We start from the raw sequence: 25,274 nt of genomic DNA, 5'->3' as shown, positions 1-25,274 counted from the left end.
AGGATTCAACTTCTCCACTTCTCTCAATTTAACCCACTGTAAAGAAATAGATGCTTTAAGTACGAGTCGAAAGTTGGGTTTTCAGCTGAGGAACTGCAGATAGAAGCATTCTTGAGCTGGTGATGCATCCTTTTACACACTGATCTGCAGCATAGGCTCAACTATTTTCATTTTCACGTTAGTTCTACAAAAAGCAAGAAAGCAGAGGTCAAATGGAGCCTATACTAGCTGAAAATTATTTGTCCTAAAACATCTAGTGCTACAGCAAAATTCCTTTGGAAGAGGAGAGAAAAAAAGCATTATTCTCATTGCAAAATACCATCCCAGAACCTACAAACCATACAAACTGTAAAGTTACCTTTTGCTCAATGCAGCAATTCTGCAAGGAGAATGGGCAATGTAAAAGCCACAAGCACAGGACAAAGACATTCAGCCCTGGGAGAGGATTCCTTGGGTAATCCATTCAGGGGCTCTGCTGGTGTAATCAGCCTGAAACGCCTTTCAGAAATGTATGTATTTCAGGCTGGCTCTCTTATCCCACTATACATTCTGGCTGTTCAACCTCCCTCTCCTCTGATCCTTGCCATGCCTTTTCAGGATATTCCCTCTGACCTTACGTGGGGCTGGTCTGTACCCATGGCTTTTTGTGCCTTTTGGGGTATATGAGGGACTGCCACCTCTATTGCCAAAGCACAGCTGGGCAGCTGAGCCAGTGGATGCCTCGGGAAGGTGACTTTCCAAAGCCCCACACCAGGTGCCCATGTGCTGATCTGGGCAGAGGAAGCAGCCTGGGAAGAGTCTCAGTAGCACAGCTCTGTGCTCAGACCAACAGGCTCCTACTCCCCCTCTGGTACTACATAAAATGCTTTGTTTAAATCTAAACAGATTGGATTCATCACATTCTCCTTTGTAACAAAAAATCATTTACCTTCTCGTAGAAAAGTCAGCCAGTTACTCTGGCAAAAATCTACCTCTTAAACGACAATCCCATTTTTTTATATTGTCCTTTACCCCATGTCTGGAGTTACACTTTCATGCCTATGTAAGACATATTGTTTCAAGGTTAGAATACCAAGCTTGCAGCTGCCCAATTTCTTCTCTATATCTCACAGAGGTGCCTTAAGTGAATTTATCCTCATTCAACACCTTTTGTAAATGTTATCAGGCTGTACAATGGGGCTCCCTAATACTCACAAAATAATGCCAGTTTAATGACTCCACACAGAAAGTTTATTGCTTCTTCTTTGGGAAAATAAAAATCTGTTTATTTCACAAGCAAATCTCCACTCTGCTCCGCTTCAAAACTGTCAGCATGTTTTCTGTCATTACTGTTGTTATTTTGGGGATAATAATTGCAAAGCAAACAAGCTGTTTCCCTCACTGACTGGCATCTGCTGCCTTCTCCTCTGAGCCAGTACACCATGCCCATCCATAGGTACAACAGAGGCACCAAGCCATCTTTCCAGGAGGAGGATTTTGTGTTCTCTCAAAAGCTAGAAATTATTCACCTTCATTGTCACAGCTGGCAGAAAAATCTTCACATCTATCCAGTCGACCTTAAAGAGAATACTCTTTCTCTCACCCAAGTGATGTAGTTCAACACTGGCATCCTGTGGCCAAAGATTCAAGCAGCTGTATTCCAAAACCTGAGACATGACAGAAGGTGCCAGAAAGTTCCTTGGCTTGATAAGGGAAAAATTCCTAGTCCCTAAATGTCAAGACTGAGAAATTATAAATAAACTAAACCCTAAATACTTAATAGGATGGCCTTTTGCATACAACTGCTTTAATTTGTACAGAAGGTTTCTACCCATTCCCAGGACACTGCAAGTAATATATAACTTTTTGGCTATAAAATTAAGAGTTTGCTAGCCTTAAAATAACACTTTTTTTTCTGTAAATAATTTCTGCCTTATTGCTTACAGGCTTCCCAGCATGTATTGAGAGGGAAATCAATATATTCCACAGCAGATAGAATATAACTATGTAACATATTTATATAGAGAAAACACATAAAACTGGTTATACTATAATTACAAATAAAAACACGTCTTTTGAGCAGCTCATTTTAAATCATCAAGTAAGACTGAAGCACAGAAGAAAATATGCATTTTTGATTCAGCATCTATAAAATTAATTTACTTCTAGTTAAAGATTTCAGTGGTTGAGTTTCAGTTTTGCAGCAAAAGAAATTTTCTTTTGTTTTTGCTTAATAAATTATCCATCATTCCTGAAATAGTATGCCAATAGTCTTATTTTCTGTTTTGAAAATTTCCTTCATTTTGGAAGCCTATCATCCTAAGTGACAAAAATGTGAGAATGAAGATCTGTAATAAATGATACTTCTAATTGAAATGTTCCAAATAATCCCTCTCTAGCACAACAGAACTTCCACAAATGCTTTCAAAACCTTTCAGAAATGGTGCAGAAATTATTCTCAGTGTATTTTGGGCACGAAATACTACTATCCAAGTCACACAGGAGTCGTTCTTCACGAAGCACAGAAATCATTTCCACAGAGGCACATCAGCCATGGTATATTTTGCTATCACCTTGTCAGGACCCACTGCTAAGGACAATATCTCCCTGCCCAACCTGCCTAACCTGTCCCATTCCAAACACTCCTCAGTGGTCGACATCGTCTCAGTAGGGAGCACCAAGCTCATCCTGTCATCACCGTGGCTTTGCCCAAGGCTCCAAACAGATTCTCCAAGGAGTGCAGTGCTGTGTCTATCAGCACAGAGACACGGTCAGGGGAAGGTGATGGGTGATTTAAAAGGAATTAGATGTTTGCAGGAGAGGGAGGGGAAGCAGCATCGGTCATTTAAAGTCAATCACTGGCTGAAGAACAGCCTTGCTGTGAATGTATCTCATTAGTTAGGGCACATCGATTGCCACTGAAGCAGCAATGCTAGAGCATGTGCCCAAAAGAAACTTGTGCTGTCACCCTCCGCTCACAGCAGCTGAGCATCAATCCAAAGGCTTTCACAACACGGGGAGAGTCCTGAGAAACTCTGGGAGTCAGCATGGGGAAGAGCAGTCCCACCAGAACTTACCTAGAAGCTTTCTGAACCACTTTGGCTTATTGTCCCATACAATAAAGAGGTAGTAGGCAGGAATGCCAGTCAGGGTTATTGCAAACCCAATCCCTGTGTTCACTGGGTCAGCGTAAAGTGACAGTGCAACCATGAAGAGGCAGGTGAAGGAAAACAATGCTGGAATAAATATGGGAACCTGAAAAATAACCACACAAAAAAACGTTAAATGAATAAGGTCAATGTAAAGTAATGACTAAGTAGTGACTAAAGTAATGACTAAAGTAAAAACCTTCCATGAAATGTAAATTGGATAAGACCCAGCAGTACAGGACAGTTCTGGAGAAATGAGGATATCTAGAACAGGCACACAAAATGTCTGTGACTGCAGAAGCCAAGCCCGGCAGACTGCTATGCAGTGAGTACCACAGAAGTCTCTTAATTACACTCTAAAACACTCCAGTGTTTTACATCCTTTAAAATGTAAGGACTGTAAATAAGACACATTGTAAAAGTCCTTCCTCTAATCCCCCAGTAGATAAGTAGGCAGCTCTAACCACAGTAAAGATTTCCGCTTTGATAATTACCCATTAGAGAACATTTTAAAACACAACCAGGAGCTCAAGTCACCTTTTAAAACTATTAAGAACATATTGATTTTCCTCCTAAGGTAAAAATCAAAATCTAGCAGGAAGAGAGCAAATTAAACAGTAATTTGACTAGTGATAAAGATATTTGATAGTGTTATGCACCTGACAGCCATTGAAAAAGCACTTTCTGACTGTATGACTGATAGCATTGCCAGTGTCACTGTTGAAAGCACACAAAGTAACAATATCAAATTTATTTGCTCAGTTTTCAAGAGCACCACTACAATCACTCTTTTAGCAGCTCTCTGAAGGAAACGCCTACAGGCATGGCTTATGAGACATTAAGTGTAATGCAGAACTGAGAATTCCTTGGAGATTTTTCTCTTTCTTTCACACCTCAAAGAATTACTGTTCCTCTTTTGTGCACTGTCAAAGCACTTTTTTTAATCAAAGCAAAATAGGTTGTACTGTTGAAGTCCTTATTTACAAATATACCTGCAAGAACACAACAATAATCATTCTTAGTTCTTCACAAAATAGGCTTCTTGGTAGCATCTATATAAGGATATATTTCTACTTTTTTTTTTTGTGATGGATATTGTCTTTCTGGATACACAATGGGATAACTTACTTTGTAAGACGTTACTTAAAACAAGCAAGAAAAATAGCATAACCAAGGCCAAAATAGCATCTGTTCAATGGGTTGGGCTATTAGCATTTTCTTTCTGGGTTCACAAGAACTCTGTTTGCAAATCCATTGGAAGCACCAAATACTATAATACACTAACCACTTATTTGCACAGAAAATTGGCATATTTGATATTGGATATGCAATGACCTAAATGTTTTATATTAATTTTTATGCTTGATGTGACTTTTTGGTGGTAAAATTTTCCAGACCTTTATCAAAGGAGACATTAAAGAGAGGACAGGCTGAAAATCAGATTGGCACGTGTAACCCCAATATTTACAGTCTGGGACTGCACAGGACTCAAGGTATTTTCACACTGCTGGAATCACATTGCCTGAACACAATAGACAGGCAAAACTAAGCAAACACCTTCATTTCAGCACAGCAGCTTCAGTCTGCCCCCAAGTGCAGGGAAGAGACAAGAATTCTTTTCCAGAATGGTACCCAGCGGGGGTAGCACTGGAGATCTTGCAGGAAAACTCTCAGCTTTCACTGCAAAAGACTATTTTCACTTCCTGAAAAAAGATGCTAGCTTGCTACATCAGAAAATGCTCCTTTACTGTCTGACTACAGGATGGAGAGGAGGGAGAAGGATTCGTGTAAAAGAGTAGAGATTACCTTGAAAGGACGAGGCATATCAGGACGTTTATATCTGAGATAAATCAACCCAGCAACTACTAGTCCAATAAAAAGCCACCTGGCAAAGCTGAGGAAATTCAAGAGGCTGTAGAGATCCCCGTTGAATAACATTATCATTGTGAGAGGATGCTGCAAAAGAAATTCAGAGCATAAGAGGGGTTTAGTAGATCAATCTCTATTATTTTACAGCAGTGATGTCAAATTTTTCCACAGAGACAAGCAGTGCAGGATTATGCACACACCTGAGCGCCACAGACTTCAGGCTTGCCTTTGTCATGCAATCAGGTGTGGGATCAATGTCTAGCTGTCCCCTGAGGCCACTTTGCATCAATAAATATCTGTCCTGGGTGGCCACGCCTAGTCAAAACAAATCTGTCGCCTGTGACCCAGAAAAATACACAAGCACACTACACTACCGAAGTGCTGGAGCATCCTGGGCAGCTTTCTCATGGGATTTGAGCCCACTGCAGGTTTACTTGCTCATTGCTAATGCAAAGGATAAGAAAAGTTAAATTTTGGTCACATCTGATCATATGAAAACAGAGGTTTCTAGGTGTTTTTTGGAAGGAAAAATCTTAGTTCCTTTAGTTGCCCTTAGGCTGCAAAGGGGAAGTGAGCAAAGAGGAGACGAAGATATAAGTCAAATTCACTGTATCCCTCATTCTTCAGCAAGAGGGAAGATTCCGGAAGTGAGAGCCTTTAGGTTTATAACAAGGCAACAGCTGAAATCAACTGCAGGTGCAGTAAAACACTGGGCTAGATTTTGACACAGGGAAAACTAACTTGTATTATTTGTCTAGATCCACAGTCTCTCTCTTCTTTTTTTTCAAAATAGTGCAGTCAACATGGATTTGAACCAGAAGGATCAATATTTCAAATGTGGGTCTCTGGCTTCTGGCCTCTAATGACTTATAAAGTACTTCGTTCTTTACACACAGATATTAAGCAAACTCCTTCAATGTAAATGTCAAAGGAAATTGTACCACTGAATTATACTGGGCAAGATTTCTTCTCAACAGACTCAGCCTCTAAAAATTTAAAATCTCGGTTAGTTATAACTATTTATATTAGTTATATTGCATAATATATATATATAGTATATATATTAGTTACAATGCAAGCTATATGCAATTACAAAAGTGAAGGGTAGCTATCAAGAAAAAAATACAAAAAAGCAGGATTACAATCAGATTGCATGGTTTCTTTGAGTTATTACACACATCTATCAAACACCAGGACATTGGTGAGGAACACATCCAGGTAGCTCAGCTTGCAAATTGAGATGCAGATTGAGATGCAGATTGAGATGCAGACTGAGCTCAGCCCAGGACAAGAGGCTGTGAATTGCCAACCTGTGGGATAACAAAGGGTATGAAAGATTGGTGACACCAGCCAGCTGAATGGACACTGGGTGACACAGCAGGAGCTGGGAATTGCCAACCCTTTGGATACCAGAGAAGAGGAAGGTTGGTGAAATCACCAAAGTGGATGGGGAGACTGTAGGGTATAAAAGCCATGGGGCTCCTTGTTTGCGGGTTCCTCCTCAGGGGCACCAGCTTGGCTGTTCCTGTGCTCCTGTGACAGGACTAAGTGGCTTTGTGGAACAAGACATCTGACACTGCCATGGGAAATTTGGGGTCAAAGCAGTGGGGAAACCTGGCCTGACTGGGAGTGGGATGTACAGGAGTGCAGTGGTGAACCATGGAGTCACTGAAGCCACCACTGTGAAGAGCCCTGGTCCTAGCAGTGACATCCCTGGGCTGGGAGTGGGACTGCCAGAAAGTCTCATGCATGATCAGGCTGGGAAGTTTCCCTAACAATATACACACATAAACAGATTTCTTAATTCCAAAAAAAAGTGTATGTTTGTTGGGCTTTTTTTAAACTTTATGAGCCTCAAACTCATACTGATTTTCTCAGTTTATCCTCAAGAGCTCTTTCCTTTCTTACAGTGTGCAGACCTTGGATGGAGAAATAAAATAGGGAAATGTAAAAATTACTCTTGATGCAGAATATATCCTGCCACTGCTCTATTTGCAATAAGGTGAGCTAAAAAATTGCAATCTTTGAAGAAAAGCCATCTTCATATGAGAATCTGACTTTTTCAAAGGAAATCAATGCACTGGTGTACCAGGACCATATGCAATAACAGAAAACGTCTGTCAGGAAAAAAAAATAACATATTAATACATTTTGTGCAATTCATTCAAAAAAAACGGTCAATGCAATTTACCCACAAGGCATGACTACACCCAAAGAAATAAAATGCAAACTAAATGCTTATGGAAAATTCATTTCATTAAAACTTTTCACCATAATCACACTGCCTAATTTTTAAAATTTCAAAGCCTATGGTTGTATGTGCACGTATAAAATTCCACAATTGAAAGCATCAATAGCAAAAACTGATTTAAATTCCACAAGCATCTGATCTTAAGAGTGTAGACTCATAGGTGCATCCTTTGCTGTGGCTAGAAGAGTCTAAACACGGTGGAGTCCTGTCCAGATACATTGCAGTCATTGATCTCAAAAGAGGGGCTGAACATGCATGATTATGAAGACTGCAAGTTAAGTGAAAATCTTCCTGGCACTACACAAACTGAACTTTGAAGTTGGCATTTTGACATTTAGTCCTAACATTTTGCCATACAAATTAGTCTGCAAAGCAAACACATGGCCAACATTTACCTCTGCTGCTATTTTAGAAGTCAGTAATAGGATTTCCACTAAAGCACCAGTGGATTTCCTTAGACAATTCACAGACTATTTCCCAGGCACACGTTCTCTCAATTTTTAATCACCACTATGCTGCATTGCTGAGTGTTCCCCCTCTGTTATCGCAGTGCATAACTGTTTGCATTTTTCACTGTAAAGTAATATAATGAGCCTTTACAGTACTCTCAGATGCTGGTGTTTAGCTCAACTTGCAGTGAACTGAATCCCCTTTTTGTTTGTTTAACTGGAATCCATTTCTCTGAAAGGGAACTAGCCCATTGTTAGCAGGTCCTTGGAAATTCAGAGCAGTGAGACATGAATTACGTTGCACAGATAGGCAAGAAAGCAAGGAGAAGATGATATAAGAATAATTCCCAAATCTCATTCCTCTTTCTCCTCTCCTCCACCCTGCCCAAAGTCCATGTACACATTAATAAATTAGACTCAAGCAGTGCCCAAATTCTGTTTGAATCCTCCAGAGCAATTCTGTAATATGAATTCTAGTGCAGGAACATTTGTTTGTATGATTTACCAAAACAATGACAGCTGGCAGAGGAGTGTGCTTGCGGACATGAATCATGGAGAGAATTTCCGGAAGGTGACCCTCACGGGATGCAACGAAGAACATCCTGGTGGGAAATAAATGTGGACAGACTTTAAATGTGCTCATTACTGGGAGTAGGCAGAGTGGCTCATGAAAGTCACAGAGCACAGCACCACTTCTTAGTCTTGTTTGAGGCATTCTGAATGAAAGTACTGGCAGGAGAAACCCACAGGCAGAAATCAAAACCATCTCTGAAGGAGTCCCTTGGTTGGTGTTTGGAACAAGTTAATATTTTCCCTCCAGTTTTCCTTCTTCACATGAAAAAAGCAGCTATTGATTAAGGGCTAGCATCATAGGGATTCATTTCCAAACCATTCAAAGGATTTTAAAAATCGTACCCTAAACAAAGTGAGAAAAAGCCCTACACCTGGTAAACAATGTAGTCATCTACCATATCCTGCCAAAGGAATGAACCCTACTCTCCCTTCCCCTTGCTTCCATACTTTCAGTGTGTCTCCCAAGCCCTCCCCCCCAAGGAACATCAGCAGTGCTCACCTAGAGACTGCAAAAACGCCACCATTCATAGATCCAAAGCAGGAGAGAGCAACAAACACTGGTACAGCTAAAGAAAAGTTTCCCATTAGTCGTTCAGCAAAGGTCTGTTAGAGAGAGAAACACACAATGATTTTTCATAAAATGGGAAAATAATTGTACTCTATTAGCAAATTATCATGATGTTAGTTATACCCCTTCTCTGCATCCCCCACTGAAAGCTGTGCTGTGCATTTGTTGCATCTTTTGTGAGAGCACAGCTACTACAGCTAAGCTGTCCTACCCTTACTCCTTAGTGCAGGTGGAAGATCTGCAGTTGGAACAATTCTGAGGAAGGGGAATGTCAATTAAGATGATTACGGCTCGGAAGAAGAGCAAGTCTGCATGGATCAAGGTCTGATCTGCACATCTAATATTTTTGTTCTACAGCCTTCATTGCACTCAGCCGGTACTACCCAGTGGTATAGTCCATCCTTTCATGCTTTAGTGTTTTAGGTTGGCAAAAGAGCTTTAATTGAAGTTTGGGGCACCACAGGAGACATGCACAACTTTCTTCATGTTTACAAAACGTTTTCTTTCTAGATTTCCCATTAGCTACAGAATTGGTCATTTTTCAAAATCCACATCAACTGAAATAGCCACAGGCAGTGTCACTACTGGAAAATTAATGGAATTATTTATTTCCTCATTGTGACTCAGATACCATAAATATAAAAATCAGTGTCATCACCACAATTCAGCAAGAACAATCAGAGCAATATTTCCTAGCCAGGTTGCATTGCAACTCCTTCCCAAATGAGCTCCAGTATTCATAACAACCCCTTTCCCAAGTACTCACAACACACCTTGTGCAGAGACAGAGTTATTATTCTGCTACACAAGATAGTTCAGAGCTCTCTCTTCCATAAACATCTGTGATTTCTACTTCCCAGGAGCTGAGCTTACAATTTAGCACTGAGTTTTTCACGCATATACTTGGCTATAAATTTAAGTCCTATTGACTTTGTTATAAGAGGTAAATAAATACAGTCCAATATTATATTATAAATGCTACCAGTGGCCTTAAGTGCAATCCCACTCACCAGTCAAAAATCAAATTTCACCAGAATGCTAATAAGTGCTGCCATACTAAAACCTGAGTGGATGTCCAGCCAACCTTTTTCCCCCTGGAAATAAGAATAGTATCAACAAACACAACTGCAGCAGGGATATATCTTTGTATTATTCTTCCGTAACTTACCACTGCTACAGCTTTTGAAAGCAGCAATTCCCCAGCACTGATTGTAGTGAAATAAGCCACGTTTGTTAACACATAGCCAACTGTGACGATAATCATTGAAATGCATATTGCGAGGGGTATGTTTCTGAAATACACAAGGTAGCTCATTATTTTGCAATCTGGTTGCTGGTCCCTGAACATGAAACAAATAACATGAGAAGAAGCGACTAATGACGGTGAATGCACATTCGGTGATCCAAAAATATGATCATTACATACCACCAATAAAAAGAAAGAGTGAACAAAACCCTCTAGACAAAGAAAATAGGTTTATAATGAAGAGGTGGGAAACTTTGAGGGAGGAGTCCTTTGTGGACACCAAGGGGCTTGTGGTCCCCATGCTTCCCATACTGAGCTGCCTACTCAGATTGACTTGCAAGTTGAAGCCAAACACCTGGAGGTGTTTGACATCTTCCCCTGGATGCCAAAATATCCAGCATGCAAAATTCTGCCCTTTCCTCCTGGGTGCATTGCTTCCCTCACACACCTTACCACACCCCAGTTATCTCTCTCACTGTTCAGGGGAGCATGAGAGCAGAATATGACACAGAAACAAACAGCACAAATCTGCACATTTAGCACAGCACAAATTATATTGAAAAGCACGACCCCCCTGACATCCTAGCTAAAAGACAGAACAACAACAAACAAATATACGATAATGTCAAACTTTTATATAGCAGGTTCTTCTAATCAGAAAACCAGAATTATTTCTTTATTTAAAAGGAGGAACAGAGGCACAGTGAATTTGTCCAAAGCAACACTGCAAGCGTTTGAGTCAGAAGAAAAACCCAGATTCTTCAAGTGTTACTCTAGTCTCTTTCCACTTAAAATTATTGATATCGACATTACACCAAGAAAAGACTCAGATCTGAAACTAATCCTTTTAAATCCAAGGCTGAGAGTGACGGTATGTATGGTCCCTCTGAGGAGAGCTGAGAGCTCCTCTGTCATGGCTGGTTCCCTCCAGCTGTCTGTATTAAGGCTTCTTTTGGAGGGATGGAGAGATTGTCATATTTAAAGAACTTCATTGTGAAGGTCACCCCATCAGGTGGAAGAAAGAAAAGACAGAATTAGGAATTCTGGTGTTGCAGAAGAGATCACGAGCACAGTTCTAAAGGGCTATTGCAATCACCTCAGGGGAAAAGGTATTTTGAAAACCCACACAAGGATCCATTCTTTGATACTTTTCTCAAAGAAACACAGCCAGGTCAGAATTTAAGGATCTTCTTCACTACCAGTCCTTACTTCTCAAATTGATCCTTTACATCAGTATGGCCATATAGAACAGAAAAAAAGCTCTAACCTGAGACTAAATAAATAAATGAATTTATTTACAAACAAGCAAAGCAGAACAGTATCATTGTTGTGCATCTTGGCCACCTCAGAAACCATGGTGTCAAATGCTCCCATTAACCCAGACATACAGATAGGTAAGAGGATAATGCCAGTAATGTAACACCAAATCTGGGTAGATATCATGATACTGTATTAAGCCACAGCTACCTCATGCACACATTCTCAGGTGAGGAAATTGGACAAAGGGAAGCCAGTCAGCTTGTAGGATGTGTTTGTTGATGGAGAAGGTGACAGCATGAACTAGAGCAAAGAGCCCAGAACACAGGAGCTGTACTGCTGGAAAACCCACAGTTATGGACTCAAGAAGTACTGCAGCTCTGTGTGTTGATAACATATGCCAAAACAGGGTCTGTAGGGTCAGTTACCGGCTATATTGCAACCAGTTGGGTCAAGTTTCTTACCTGACCTGGGTGTAAATTGAATCCAACCCTCTTAGCAGGTAGGGATACGTGAATTTAAAGGCTTTCAGAAGAGGGATTTTACCTACATTTTCTGCACCGCAGATGAACACTTCAATCACCAAGCTTTTGGACAAATCAGCCCTTACTTCAACCTTAAAAAGAGTGTTTGCAGCCCAAGATAGCAAATTTGGACTATTTTCACAAATACCATTTAAATGACTGGAAGCATATTGTTAAACTTAACAGATTGCCTTTGTTTTAACTCTTACCAAACACCCTGTATTCACATCTAATTTAAATCCCAGTTTAATTTCCAATAAAACAAAATGGCAGTTCAAAACTAGGGGGGAGAAGACAAATAATCATGTTTCCAAACACGACCATTTTCTTAGCACTGCAAGCCCTGCCTTGTTATGCTGAAGAGCACTAATGCCCCTGGATAGTAATACCAACAGAAAAAAACCACACTCAGGAGAAGAATAAAACCCCTAAACAAGCCAGAACTAGTCGGCAAGCACTATTCATTAAAAAGTCTGCAAATCATAACTCAGTGCCTGGAGCAGCACAAGGGATGCTGTGACTTGTAAGCTCCCAAGTCCTTATTTTTGAGGGAAGTGAGTGCTCAGGCTACACGTCCTTTTGTCTCCTGGCAGGAGCAGCCTTCAGAGGCCTATCAGACACTCACACAACCCTTCCAAGTGCTGCTTATCATCCCCTGCTTCCAGTGACAGATTTAGAGAGAAACAAAAGGCCCGTTTCAAGATTTCAGGAATAAGCAGTACAGTTTGGTTCATTTCTCACTGACACCTCTGCTCAGATTCACACTTGGTCCTCAAATCACCTCAAAGCACAGGCAGACAGGTAGGAACCATATGTAAAAGCATGGAGTGAGAGGTTTAATTGTGTCTTTTCTATCCATCCAATTTAAGAGGCAGCTCCCAATTTGCAATAGTATCCCATTATCAAAATCTCTATTGTGAGCTATAGTCTCCATGCTGGAATAAAAGCTGTAATACCATTAGCAATAAAGATTACCTCCCTCCCCTAGAGGATCACTGTACCAATTTTCTTGGAATATTTTAGATATTCTCCACACTTCCAAATCTTCTCTCTAAATTAGAAAAAACATACCTAGGTTCCATTCTCCATTAAATTGCCCCTACTGATGCAGTTTCCACCCTTTCACTTCTGCATTCTATGAATCACAACACAGGGTGTCAGCAATACTGATAAGCCATGTTTCTGATGTAATACAAATTCACAGCTGCCTCACAGCTAGCTGAGACTTTTGGGCTAGACAGAGACAGAAAATTCAAGAAAAACATATTCACCACCTTTATTTTTTTTTTAAGATTTTCATTCATCAAAGCTAAAACTTCTAATGGGAAACTTGACCATATCAGTAGGACATTTCTTTAGAAAAAAATCTTAGAAGCAAAACACAAATCTCATCCTACTGATAAAGAATGGTCAATGGCTTAAAAACAATGGCACTGTGAGTGTTCAGATACAGAAGACTGCAATATCTCATTTACTTAAACCAAGCCCAGGACCTGGACTTGCATTGAAGTGGCTACTTGTTACTACAGGTCAGTGCTTTCATTTTTGCACTTCGTTTCAGATTGATATTTCAAAAGATTTCAAAAACAAGAACAATTCTTTTCAAACCAATGGTTTGATTGAGTAGACCTTGAGGTGCTGATCACATAATCATCACAGAATCATAGAATGGTTTGGGGTGGAATATATCTTACTGATCATCTAGTTTCAGTCCCCCTGCTGAGGGCAAGGACACTTCATCAAGCCAGGTGGCTCAGGGCCCCACACAACCTGGCCTTGATATTAGCTCCAAACCTGTATAATTATTTGGAAATGCCTTGAGCATTACTGTGAAAATTATATTCAAACAAGCTGCTCCTTGGTTAGAAGGGGAAGCTGCTGCCAGGACAGTCTTTTGGCAATACTCAAGTCTTCTCCCAAAATTTTGAAGAAAATCTGTATCAAAAAGAATATGAGGAAATCTGAGACAGGAAAATATTGACCATATAATTAAAAACCCTTTATAAAAGCGGACGAGAGACAAGTAGGACAGCTTTTGTGCAGCTGAATGTTGACTAAAATTGAATTGAATCTCCACACCTTTTAAGACTTACCTGTCCCTAGCAACTATTCAAAGCTAAATCTTCCCCTCCTGCCCTGTTGTACAGAGCAACTGTAATGAAGAATCACAACTTGAACAAAGAGCACATCTACCTTGTGATTCCCAGAAAAAGTCACCAAGGAGCCTACCATCACAGAAAAGTTCAGCACTGGGAGTTCAGCTAGCCCATCCTGTGCTATATAGGGCTGACATGATTGCCAAGCACTGCTGTATGTTGCTTGGAAGAAAATTTCCTTCCTCTAGAGTCTGTAAAAGGGACCAGGGCTAGGGCATACGGTTCAGTTAATTGGGATAACCACTGAGGTTTGGATTTAACCTTCAGGGTTGCAGAATCATGTATCTTCTGGTAATCGGCTCCAGTACATCTCTACCTCCTACAAATATTTTTGCGGGAAAGAAATACAGAGCAGAGCAAGAGAAGGGAAAAGAGAAAAAAAGATAAAAGCAAAAAGAGAAAGAAAGCCAGAGCAAGAGCCTGACTGTGAGAAAAGCCGTGTCAATAAATCAGCTGAGGATCATTCCTAGAAATGCACAGCACACATCCCAGGTTAATTGCAACTTTTATAACAGCAAACTAAGTGAGCACTAAGAGCTTTGACCACTAAGGGCTGCTGTTTCTGTGAAATGACAACCACCGAGCCAAAGACACCACTGTAAGCCACCTGAGTTCACAAGGGTGAAGTACCTTTTTATCACATTCTTTGTCATTTAGAGGTCATGCCAAAACCATTTCCTTGCATCCATATCAAAGCCAGGTATTACAAATTCTCATCACAGTCAACTGTCCTGGACAAAGCTGCACTAGTGGGACCCAGACAGGAAACTTAAATAAAAAGGTCTAAATAAATCACTTAATTACTGATAAAGTTACATGAAATTACATCCTTGCTGCAGTAAGGAAATTTTACATATAATTTTACATATAATTTTAGAAGGAAAATATTAAGAAGGAGAGAGGGGAAGTCCTAATTCCCCCATATGATTTACAGGCAAGGGTTTGCTTAGTTTGCATGAGCAAAACACTGTATATTCTATATTCCTTTAGTTGAAAATTTATCACCAGAGGAGTTTCAAAAGTTCCCCTGTGCAATAATTTACTCACCATTTGCAATCTGCTAAGCAATTTTCCAAATGAACTCTTTCCAGATTTTGGCACTCAAAAAAATCTTATCATCCACTGCACTGCCCACAGGGCCAAAGCTTGGCAGAAGTCACAAGAGCAAATTTATCCAAATATCCTGACACTGTAAAAAAATAACCAAATACTGAAAGTGGCGAAGGAAATTTAATTTTCCCAGGATTTCAGTGCAAGACTAGAGGACAAACAGGCTTGCCTTTGTAAGTGCTGTGTTCCAGAGTCCAACCTATGTCTCTCACCATTCCCAGAACTGCAGCAATCCTAAATCCTGGAGAGCAAGCTGTACATTTTGATAGAAACTTACTTATCCCTGACACGTTTTTCATGCAAAAAGCAGCCTATAAGACAACACATTACACTGAAGGGATCAAATAGTTCTCACCATGTCAACAGGTGAAAAGTCTACAATCTCACCCATCTGTTAGGGGAAAAGACAGATGTAAAACTTCAAAGGAGGTCACCTCCCAGGGCTGAATCAAAGCCAGGAAAAGAGAGATAAAAGGGATGGGAATCATCACAGCACCTCTCAAACCCACATATTTGTAGATGCTAACCAGTGTTTCAGCAACAGCTGGCTTCAATGACCAGCTATTATTATTTTGTTTATTGCAGTGAAGATTCCCATCAGCAAATCATCTCTTCCACCCCTTCACTGCCTACCAATATGTTCCATCCTAACATTCCAGATGGGAGGAACTCACAGTCTGCAGGCTTGCAGCTCAAACAATATTCAATTCCGTAACTTCATCATCTTGTGATCTTTTTCTGATTTTGAGAGGAGGAATGAAAGAAAGGAAAGCCTAGCCGTTCAGCTGCTCTCTCATTTACACCACCACATGCTCCATGGATGCTACTGCTGGGGTGAGTGTTAAAGAACTCCCCTTCCTCATTTCCATGCTTTGGTTCCACAGCTGTTCAGAGACACAGCAGCATGACACTGGGATAACAGAGTGAAGAATCAGGCTACAGTCTGCATTTGAAAGCCTTCTTGCCTTCTACCCCCAGCAAGAGAAGAAAAGGGCTTTTGCTGTGTTAATTACTTCTTTACTTCCCGGTGTTTGACTTGGTTCAGATTATAATTGCTTACAGTTCGTAAATAAGGTCTTCCATGACCAACTGACTTTAAAGGGTCATACTGTGTTATAAGTGTGCTGCAAAGGGCAGAAAATTTTATTAACTTCTCAGATGTTTTCGGCACCTTTTCCAGCAGGTTTTCCTCAAAAACAAATTAGCATAAATACTGCCTTATCTGAAGACTTAGAAAGGTATTAATTGCTCAGGGTAACACTCTTTTCCAGAAAACATCTCCTCTCAGGCAAACCCTCCCAGCTCAAGTCTCAAGTAGGAGTAGATCCCTCAACAGCCCTTGAGAAACTGAGAATAGTTGCTATGCTCGTAAGGGGATTTGCTTTATTCTAATAGAGATTTAAAGCTGGCTATGATGTCTTTATGTACAAACCCAGGCTGCCAAGCCCGATCTCACCAGAGTGCTCATTTACGTCATGGCCCAAGCCCCGCCATGTCAAGCCAATACCTTTTATGAAACACCTTTCTTTGAGGAGCAGAATAGATTCCCCTGAAACTTGGACTACCAGCCAGAGACACTCCTCATGTTCAAGCAGGATCCTGAATCTTTTTCATGGCGTGGAGAGCATTCCTGGCATTCCCAAAGAACATTAAGCCAACACAACAGATATCAAAGATGAAAGCTAAATACATGCAGCAATTTAGAGATTACAGCACTAAATATTAGTCTCTGTCTCGGCTTAGCCATTTCTTGCATAGCAGGCAGGTGAGCACTGTTAGGAGCCAGAAATCAAGCACAAGAGGCAGCACACAGAGCTCCTATGGGAGCTAATTTCTAAAATCTCTTTAAAATAAGAAATGGAATACAGACTTGAAACATAAAATATCAATCATCCTCCGTGATTTCTCAGTCAACCCTGTTTCTACAAATACATCAAGTGCCAGTGTTCAGCATTTTCATGTTACCTCAGTTGCAAAGTTATGGTACAAAGTTTACGACTGTTTCCAAAAGACATGTGAATAACCAAGCCTGGTTTTTATTTTGCACTGTAACTTGACCCCAAGTTACATCCCTCCTGAGAACCTAAAAGTCCCAAGGAACTAAGCTTGCTTTTCTTTCTTATTGCTATAGTCATGCCTGCATGGAACTGGGCCTTACCCTAGGAACTCAAGCATGCTTATTACTAGAGTCTTGGAGGCTTAACCAGAGAACAGCCAGGTGCCTGGAAAATGCAGAATCTCTAGCAAAGGATTCAGAACCCGAAATGGTAGTGAAGATGCCCAGACGACAATGCTTATTTATCTGGTGTTTTGCAAAAGAAGTGGGGTTTACATTGGACCTGTAATTAAAAGGCTGTCTCCCACTCTCACAAAAACTTGCCTTTTAAAAAGCAGCATATTCTAAATTCAGAGGATTCAAATACACACATATTGTCACTCCTGAGTTTGATATATGACTTCTATGACCTTGCATCATCATTTAAAATCACCTTCCTTTTATTTAATTTGTGGGAAACCTTAATATCCTTGAGGAAGTTTGTGACCTTTTCCACCAGAGAGGCAAAACCTCAGATTTTACCTTTATTGCCCAGGTCCCTCCCAGCCAGAGCACCTCTGCTCTCTCAAAAGCTCCAGCATTTTATTTTCTTCTGAGGCCTATTTGTTGGAAGGGCTCCCAGAACTGCCAGTAGCATAGATTGCGGTGAGAAACACTAGTAAATCACAGTGCTTGCTTGGAGGCAAGGAAGCCACAACCACAAACCTGACATAGGGCTGGAAAAACAAAACACCTGGCTGTACCTAGCTCCTGGATGGAAATGAGGGGGAAGGGGCAGAGGCACAATCCAAAGCTCTTCCTCCAAGCTGCGCTATTTAGCACGTCTAACTTGCTCTTAACTGCTCCATACCAACATAGACCTCACTGCCAGACTTAAAATAAATGTAAAAAGGAGGGAGTGAAATAATTGTGTATTAAAAGTAGTTTAATTTATTACAGGAGGCCCTCCTGGGAATTTCAAATTATTAATTCCCCAAGCACCTGATTTATGAAGAGGATCTACTTTTTCCAGGCAGAATCACTTTTCTTAGGAAAGATGGACCACTGGCAGTAGTTGAGAGGGGGGAGGGAGGGATATTTAGAATTATAAACAAGGGAACCTGATCTGGGAAATGTGCCAATCAGACCACATAGCTGAGAAACCTAAGCCAGCAGCGACTGCATAATGATACCATGGCCAGGGTGGTTGTGAAAGGAATCCCACTAAAAACTGTGCTGCCTGTCACAGCACCCTCCCCACACTCCCACAAGTACCTGAGTGTTTCCAGGGAGCAGGGCTGGGGCAGAAGCAGAGCCCTGCCTTGAACTATGTGTATTTCTATTGCCTACACGGAGAACCTATGTTTCTGATTTGGGCAAATGACAGAGCAACACTTTGACTAATGCCGGGGAGCAGGCTGGCAAGGCTGCTGTCATTTCCAAAATGAGCCACTCAAGCTCACAGCCTGGGAATAAGCAGCCTGAATGCAAAACACCTCACTTGACTCCAGTGGAAGGTACAGGAAGGAATGCTACCCCCTCAGCCCCTCTAAAAGCTGAACTTTTTGGGAAGCATTGCTGGTAGCATATTGATGACTCCTTACAGTAATAAAGGAAGAGAAATTCTTAGGTGCAAAGAGGGATGGAGGAAGGAGCATATGTGCTCTGTGTGAATGTGCATAAAAGGAGCCAGATTTTTCACACTTGTTAAATTCCTTGACATTTAATTTTGAGCAGGAGAGTTTCCACAATGCCAAGGATCATAAAGGAACAATTTGCTGCTGTATGTTACCACTGATATTTCAGCATGAATGAAAATTGCACCATTTGGTGATGAAAAGAGCATCTACTTGTAATAAGGGGCACCATGGACACTGAAATATCATTTACCAAGACAGGCTCTCCTTCTGAAGGAATTCAAATGGAGAAAAATGGTACCTGCAGGTGACTTAAAGCATTAGCATTTTTAAAGATATCAAAAGGTGTGAAAGAAATTAAGAGGAGATATCTTAACAATACTGCACTGCCATGAAGGGGGCTATCTGGCAGATACATTGCTTTCTCTGCAGAAAGCAGGAAAATGAGGATCTTGCTAAGGACAGCCCAGCAGACCACCTACAGATGTGAGACAGCCCTTATAGCACACTTAAATACCTCTGAAGGACTTCTGACATTGAAAAAAAACCCAGAAAAGTCCAAATGTGAGCTGAAATATGCCCTTGTAGCACACAGTGGCAGGAAGCACTTGAATGGAGTTCAAATGGGAATAACAACTTTTTCTATTTTATTACCTTCTTACTTATTCTTACGTTATTTGCCTTCTTACTTCTTGCCTTATTACTTCTTTGAGTAAGGAAATAGTAAACTGAAATCCTCACTCACTAAACCTTCATAATGCTGAAACCACAATCACCGGCACAGGAGAAAAGCTTATCCTTCTCTTTTTTTAAGAAGTGAAGAAGTGATCTCATGAAGCGAAATATGCACAAATTTTGAAATTACCAGTAAGGCTTGGGTTTCTTTTTTCTGCATTCAAACTGAGAAATCTTAAACATAACCTTAAACATAACCTTAAACATAACTTTAGAGAGTTAAATCTGAAACTCTGCTGCAAATCAAGTTCCCTGCGGTTTGGGTAGTGATATGAAATAGCCAGAATTATTAGCCCATTTTAATTACCTCGAACAGTATAATCAATGAGACTTAGGATTTTAAGGTTGACTCATCTTTGCAATCGCACACTGTCCAGTGTACCCTCTGTCAAAAATGCACTACTCTTCCTAAAGATGCTAAAATCTTAAAATGAAAGTGGTAATGAGGGTTTATACAGAATTTACCACACTATCTCTTACCCTGACCAGTAGTATCAACATATAAAACCCATGTCCTGGTGCCACCAAAAATCCCTGTAGCCTGGCACTCCATAGCACCACATCCAGCACAACCTCCCTGGCATCTGCATTTGAAAGTAAACTCAGAGAATCATAGAATCATGGACAGGTTTGTGTTGGAAGGGACCATTAAAGGTCATCTACATCCTGGTAAGAGCATGGACATCCTTGCACTAGATCAGGTGGCTCAGAGCTCCACCCAACCTGGCCTTCAATGTTTCCAGGGATCCAGGGGCATCTACCATTGCTCTGGGCAACCCATTCCACTGTTTTACAATCCTCACTGTAAAACACTTCTTCCATGTATCTAATCTAAATCTACCCTCCTTTAGGTTAAAATTATTACCCCTTTTGCATTCCACTTTTATGATCCTCACTGTAAAACACTTCTTCAATGTATCTAATCTAGATCTACCCTCCTTTAGGTTAAAATTATTACCCCTTTTTCTATTACAGCAGATTACAGCAGATCCTGCTAAAAACTCTGTCTCTCTTTTTCTTGCAGGCCCCCATGTAAAAACATCAGTTCTGCAGAAAAGGACAAATTCATGTGGTAGTTTAGAAATAGTGCTTTCAAGGCTTTTTTCAGTAACCAAAATAAGCACAAAGCAAATGACAGGATTTGGGCCACTGTGGGCAAAATTATGTCCCTAGGAGCAGAGAAAATGCATAATTCATTGTGCTCCAGGGTCGTTCTAGTACAGCATTGTGACAGTGTCAACACTCAACACGAAGCTGAGGTGGCCTACAGCTTGGATCTATTCATGTCTGGGATAGCCTGCAACTAAGAAAAAGCCTCTCCTCATGGCTTTCATAATCACCAAGCAAGAATCCTAAAGTGTTTCTGATTATTTTTCTCATCCATTGAAATATTTCTTCCTTGGACTCATAAGCAGCTTATTCTCTAATGGGAGTTTTGCCCAAGGAAAAGGAATTTCATGGTCTTCTATGTTCCTTGTGAATAAATCTTTACTTTTACCTGGTTTTGCTTAGCAACTGTTTTTCCTGTAATAAACAGATATGAAAAACTATAAGTGCCTGTCATTCCTTTACACTGTAGGACGAATGTAAATCTTTTCTAAAATAATCCCACATAAAGTTAAACCTTTTGTCAGCACCACAGTGCTCCTGTCCATTATCCATTCTTATGATCTATGGAGGAGGTCTCTAAATTGCTGTTAGATCTTTTCAAATGATGATATCAAAACTACTCTTGTAAGGGATTTTCTATTCCATCATACTTCAAAAAATTAAATACTCTTATTATACATACATATACATACATTATATATCTTATATAAAGTATATATATACACTTTTTCACAACGAACAAAACGTAATGATTAGGTAAAGATGCAAGTAACAGCACTTGTTCAACAACATTAAGTGAATGAGGATTGACATCATAAACCATAGCACTGCAACTTGTGAAATGCAGATTATTCACTTCACAGCTCCTCTGGAGCCTTTATAATCTTATATAAATCCTCTTAGTTTACTATTTCATGGATGTAGGCTGTACTGTAATTTAAATAATTAAAAATCCTAATGTGTTGTTAACACTAGTTTTTCCCTAAATAAAATATCACTGTCACTATGGGTTTAAAATTCCAACACACTCACAGCCAAATATCAATGTGTAAGCTACACTGTAAGCGAGCAGAAGCTGCTCCCAGCACATCTGCACACCCATAGGTACTCACAATAAAGCAGCCACCATGCAGTGAAGGGGTGTGCAGGGGAATAAGAATCTTAGCACTCACTAGCTAAGGTCAGTCCTCCTCCAATGGAAATTCTGCTGTAACACAAGAAAGGATGTACTCATCTACAGGAAAGATGTACAAAGCCAGATTGTCTTGTTTAGATATGGCTATTACATATCTTAAATGCAAGCCAGCAGTCTCACTACCTATTAAAGCTGAACAATCAAATAAGACAACCCTACTGAATGTCTCATCCAAAAAGCTATGTCAGGGTGAGTAAGTTATCCTGCTGGCTGAACCAAATGGAACATCCTCCTTTTCTTGTGTGAGGTAATACCACTGGCTGTTCTAAAGAATAACTATTTATGGTGGCATGGCACATGTTAATAACTCATTGTGCAGTTATAAAACTCCAATCTGGTGTGCATGATTGCAGTAAAGAACATACAGCCCTTGCAATTTTTGTTGTCCATTGCTTTGTTTGTATTTTATTCTCTGATTCCATATCTTGTACCAGTAAAAAATGCTGTCTTACTTTCTCTGACAGTCATCTCACCCCCTTTGTCAGATGATGCCAGCAGCAGCCTAATGGTGCTCCAATAAAAGATTATTGACAAGCATTGACAAGCAATGACAAGCAATGACAAGCAAGATGCTGCTACATGTTCTGCTATAACACTATGCTTATCTAACACTGTCTTAATATTCTGCTCTTCCTCATTCTTGAGGCTCAGCATTAAAGAGAAAAGGAAATAAAAAGTGGCAAAAGAGGATCATCCCCTTCTGGATCCAGGAGAGGATACACCACACACAGATCACAACACTGCACTATGAATTAAAGTAGCTGTCTCCACCCTATATAACTACCCATAAGTAGTGGGGGTGTCTTGCTTTTACAAATATGAGGATAAATGGCTGTGAGTCCCCTTTCTCTATATCCAGGCTATAAACAGACACTGACAGTACCCATGAGCAAAGGCTGATCTACAATTTGATAAGGAATTTCATGGGTTTGACTGGGGTTTACAGTGAGATTTCAGTGCTATTAGGAGCACAGGTTTAAATCTCAGATCAAAATATTAAGGCAAGTGCCTTGAGTCACCTTCACAAAAGCAAATGCCATTGCTCAATACAGACACAAAGCTCGAGCATCAGAAAAGACCACGTTCCAATTTTAAAGTGGAAAGGAGAAAATCCAGGAGAGGTTGCAGCACCCCTAGGATCCAAGACAAGAGATGTGAGGTGGAGCTGCAGTGACTGTTCGGAACTACCTCAGTTGTACTTGTCACCTTGGTGAATTCACTCATTTTTCTATGTACCCCTAATATGCCTGTGTACCCCATCTCTTTCCCAGGAATTTCAGTCAGGCCTCCTGCCTATGAACCACCGAAAGAGAAAGAAAATGTCTAATGGAACCTTCACTGTGGACAAGAGGAGAGACACTCAGCCCTGGGAGACCCATCATCTCTCCAGTAAAATACACTCTGTTTTACAGCTCTGGACCTTCAGCAGAACATCAGTCTTGCAAGAGATTTTTATTCCTGCAATGAATATTTTGCCGAGCAGCTCAGGTTCCCCATAAAGAGGATACTGTCACTCTTCTGTACAGGTACAGTGTCCCTCAGTGAAACAGAAATAGATGTTAGAACAGTTTTGTGTGTGTTTCATGGTGAAAATGAAGGTGAAAATGAAGGAAAATCCAGGGCAATGGAAACTTCGAAGGTTACAATACATTACCCTGCTGGTAAAGCAGACTGCAATTTCTCCAGCTACCCGGAGAGACTGTGGATAAACACGTTTTACTTCCTTAGGAGAGCTGATTCATACTAACCATGATTCACATAAACAAACAGAAACTATTTAAAAAAATAAAAACAATAAAGTAAAACCAGCATCAAGAAAGAAAACAAACCTTACACCCAGCAGGTTATCACATTGGCAAACAAACTGGGCTGTGAGGGCTGGAAAGGAGCAATCTGCTGTGTAGTGGCAACACACCATACACCACAAACTGAACAGCCACAGCAGGGACAGTCAGGGACAGTACATGAGCTTGTCTTATCCTCACATCCCGGGGACACCAAAACTCCATGAAATTCTGAGGCAGAGCGGCTGCAGGACCCTCTGCAGCAGCCAGACAGCCTGGCGCCCTCACCGCTCTGGAGGAAGAGGGAGGGCAGGAAGTTCCAGCTGAGCTCCCTGGACTTTGCTTCCTCAAAAGAGGCTCCACAAGCTTGGCAGAGGAAAACCTGTTTGAGGGCTTGTATCCTAAGTGTCCATTTTCAAGTAGGTGTTTGCCCCTTCTGAGTACACTGCAAGAAAAACCTCACTCATACCTGGCCATGGCACCTTCCATTGTCACCAGTGAATTCATGAAAGCAGCCACTGGTAAAAATCAGAAGATTGAAGTCATACAATAGTTTTGTTGGAAGGGACCTTAGAGACTACCTAGTTCCAACTCTCTACATGGGCAGGGACACCTTGCCCTTGACCAGTCTGCTCAATCCTCATCCCCTCAGAAAAGACCCCCTTTCTCCACTGGCCCTGGATAAGAAAAGAAATAAGGCCATGCATCCCAGCAGCCCAGGCATCTGCATGAATGCTCATCCCGAGAGTTTGCAGGAACATCTCACACCCATCTCTCCTGCAGTAGGATCCTGCCCCAGTGATGCATTTTTAGAACTACCGAATAGTTCTAAAAATAGTCTTCCGAAAGTTTCAATTGTCTCCAGAATTGTGAAGGAATTCATTCAGCCATTTTCATTTCAAGTTAGTCCATTTATGTTAAACCACAGAGTCTACATAAACAGAAACAAACCTATCAAAGCAATGGCTTCTGAAGTGTTGCCTGACTGTATCCGCTGCCTCAGAGGGGGGACAATCCTGCAGGAAGCAGGCACTCCCACCTTGGCTTACCATCCTCCCTCCCAGCAGCAATACAGAACAGAGCCACTACTAACCCCCCTTCCTGCCATATAACACTGTGGTATTGCACTCTCTGCCCTTGCAATTTATCTTTTTCCCTCCATCTTCCACCTATATTTGCTGAATAGCTTTGATTTTTCAGGTAGCTGACTCCCTTCCTGATTTCTGACTAATGGGTTGGTGGTATCCTTATTACGTTTGTGAGACATAAAAGGAGTTAGAATCCAATTTAGTATCACACAATTTTAGGGAAAAAAGAGCAGAAATAGTGCTATTAATTTCAACACACACATCCACAGCTAAAACCCAGGACAGCAATACTGGATCTAACCCTGCATCTATAGCACTCCTTTTTGTTCTTCCATTTTCCCACTCACTCTTCTCCAGCACCCATGCCAGATGTGTGCTACAAGTTAACTCTGACTGTATGAAATCATAATTTGTTCTACAAAAATCAAACAAATACATAGAAAAAGAAAACTACTGTTTTTCTTTAGTGTGCCGTGCAAGTTTAAGTATGAATACTGCATTGCCTAGTTCTGAATATTTCCATGGCCTTCAGCTCGACTTTTACGTGAGTAGGAGCATT

The 25,274-nt window shown here is 40.7% G+C and overlaps 1 protein-coding gene across 6 annotated transcripts in view; it reads right to left on the bottom strand.

Moving 5' to 3' along the window:
- The window catches only part of SLC7A11 (solute carrier family 7 member 11), a 62,998-nt gene that overhangs the window by 3,979 nt on the left and 33,745 nt on the right, over window positions 1-25,274 (bottom strand). For all 6 annotated transcript variants that reach the window (XM_085057657.1, XM_085057660.1, XM_085057659.1 and 3 more), the window contains 5 exons: window positions 10,007-10,130; window positions 8,770-8,873; window positions 8,203-8,299; window positions 4,935-5,084; window positions 3,057-3,234 (listed from right to left, as the gene is read on the bottom strand). In XM_085057657.1, the coding sequence (XP_084913783.1) occupies window positions 3,057-3,234; window positions 4,935-5,084; window positions 8,203-8,299; window positions 8,770-8,873; window positions 10,007-10,130 (653 nt within the window). The remainder of the gene's footprint in view (window positions 1-3,056; window positions 3,235-4,934; window positions 5,085-8,202; window positions 8,300-8,769; window positions 8,874-10,006; window positions 10,131-25,274) is intronic.

Source organism: Lichenostomus cassidix, chromosome 4, assembly GCF_008360975.1.
Source record: "Lichenostomus cassidix isolate B80296 chromosome 4, HeHo_3.0, whole genome shotgun sequence".
NCBI classification, from domain to species: domain Eukaryota; kingdom Metazoa; phylum Chordata; class Aves; order Passeriformes; family Meliphagidae; genus Lichenostomus; species Lichenostomus cassidix.
The sequence above is the reverse complement of the archived record's forward strand: the minus strand, read 5'-3'. Positions and strand labels throughout refer to the sequence as shown.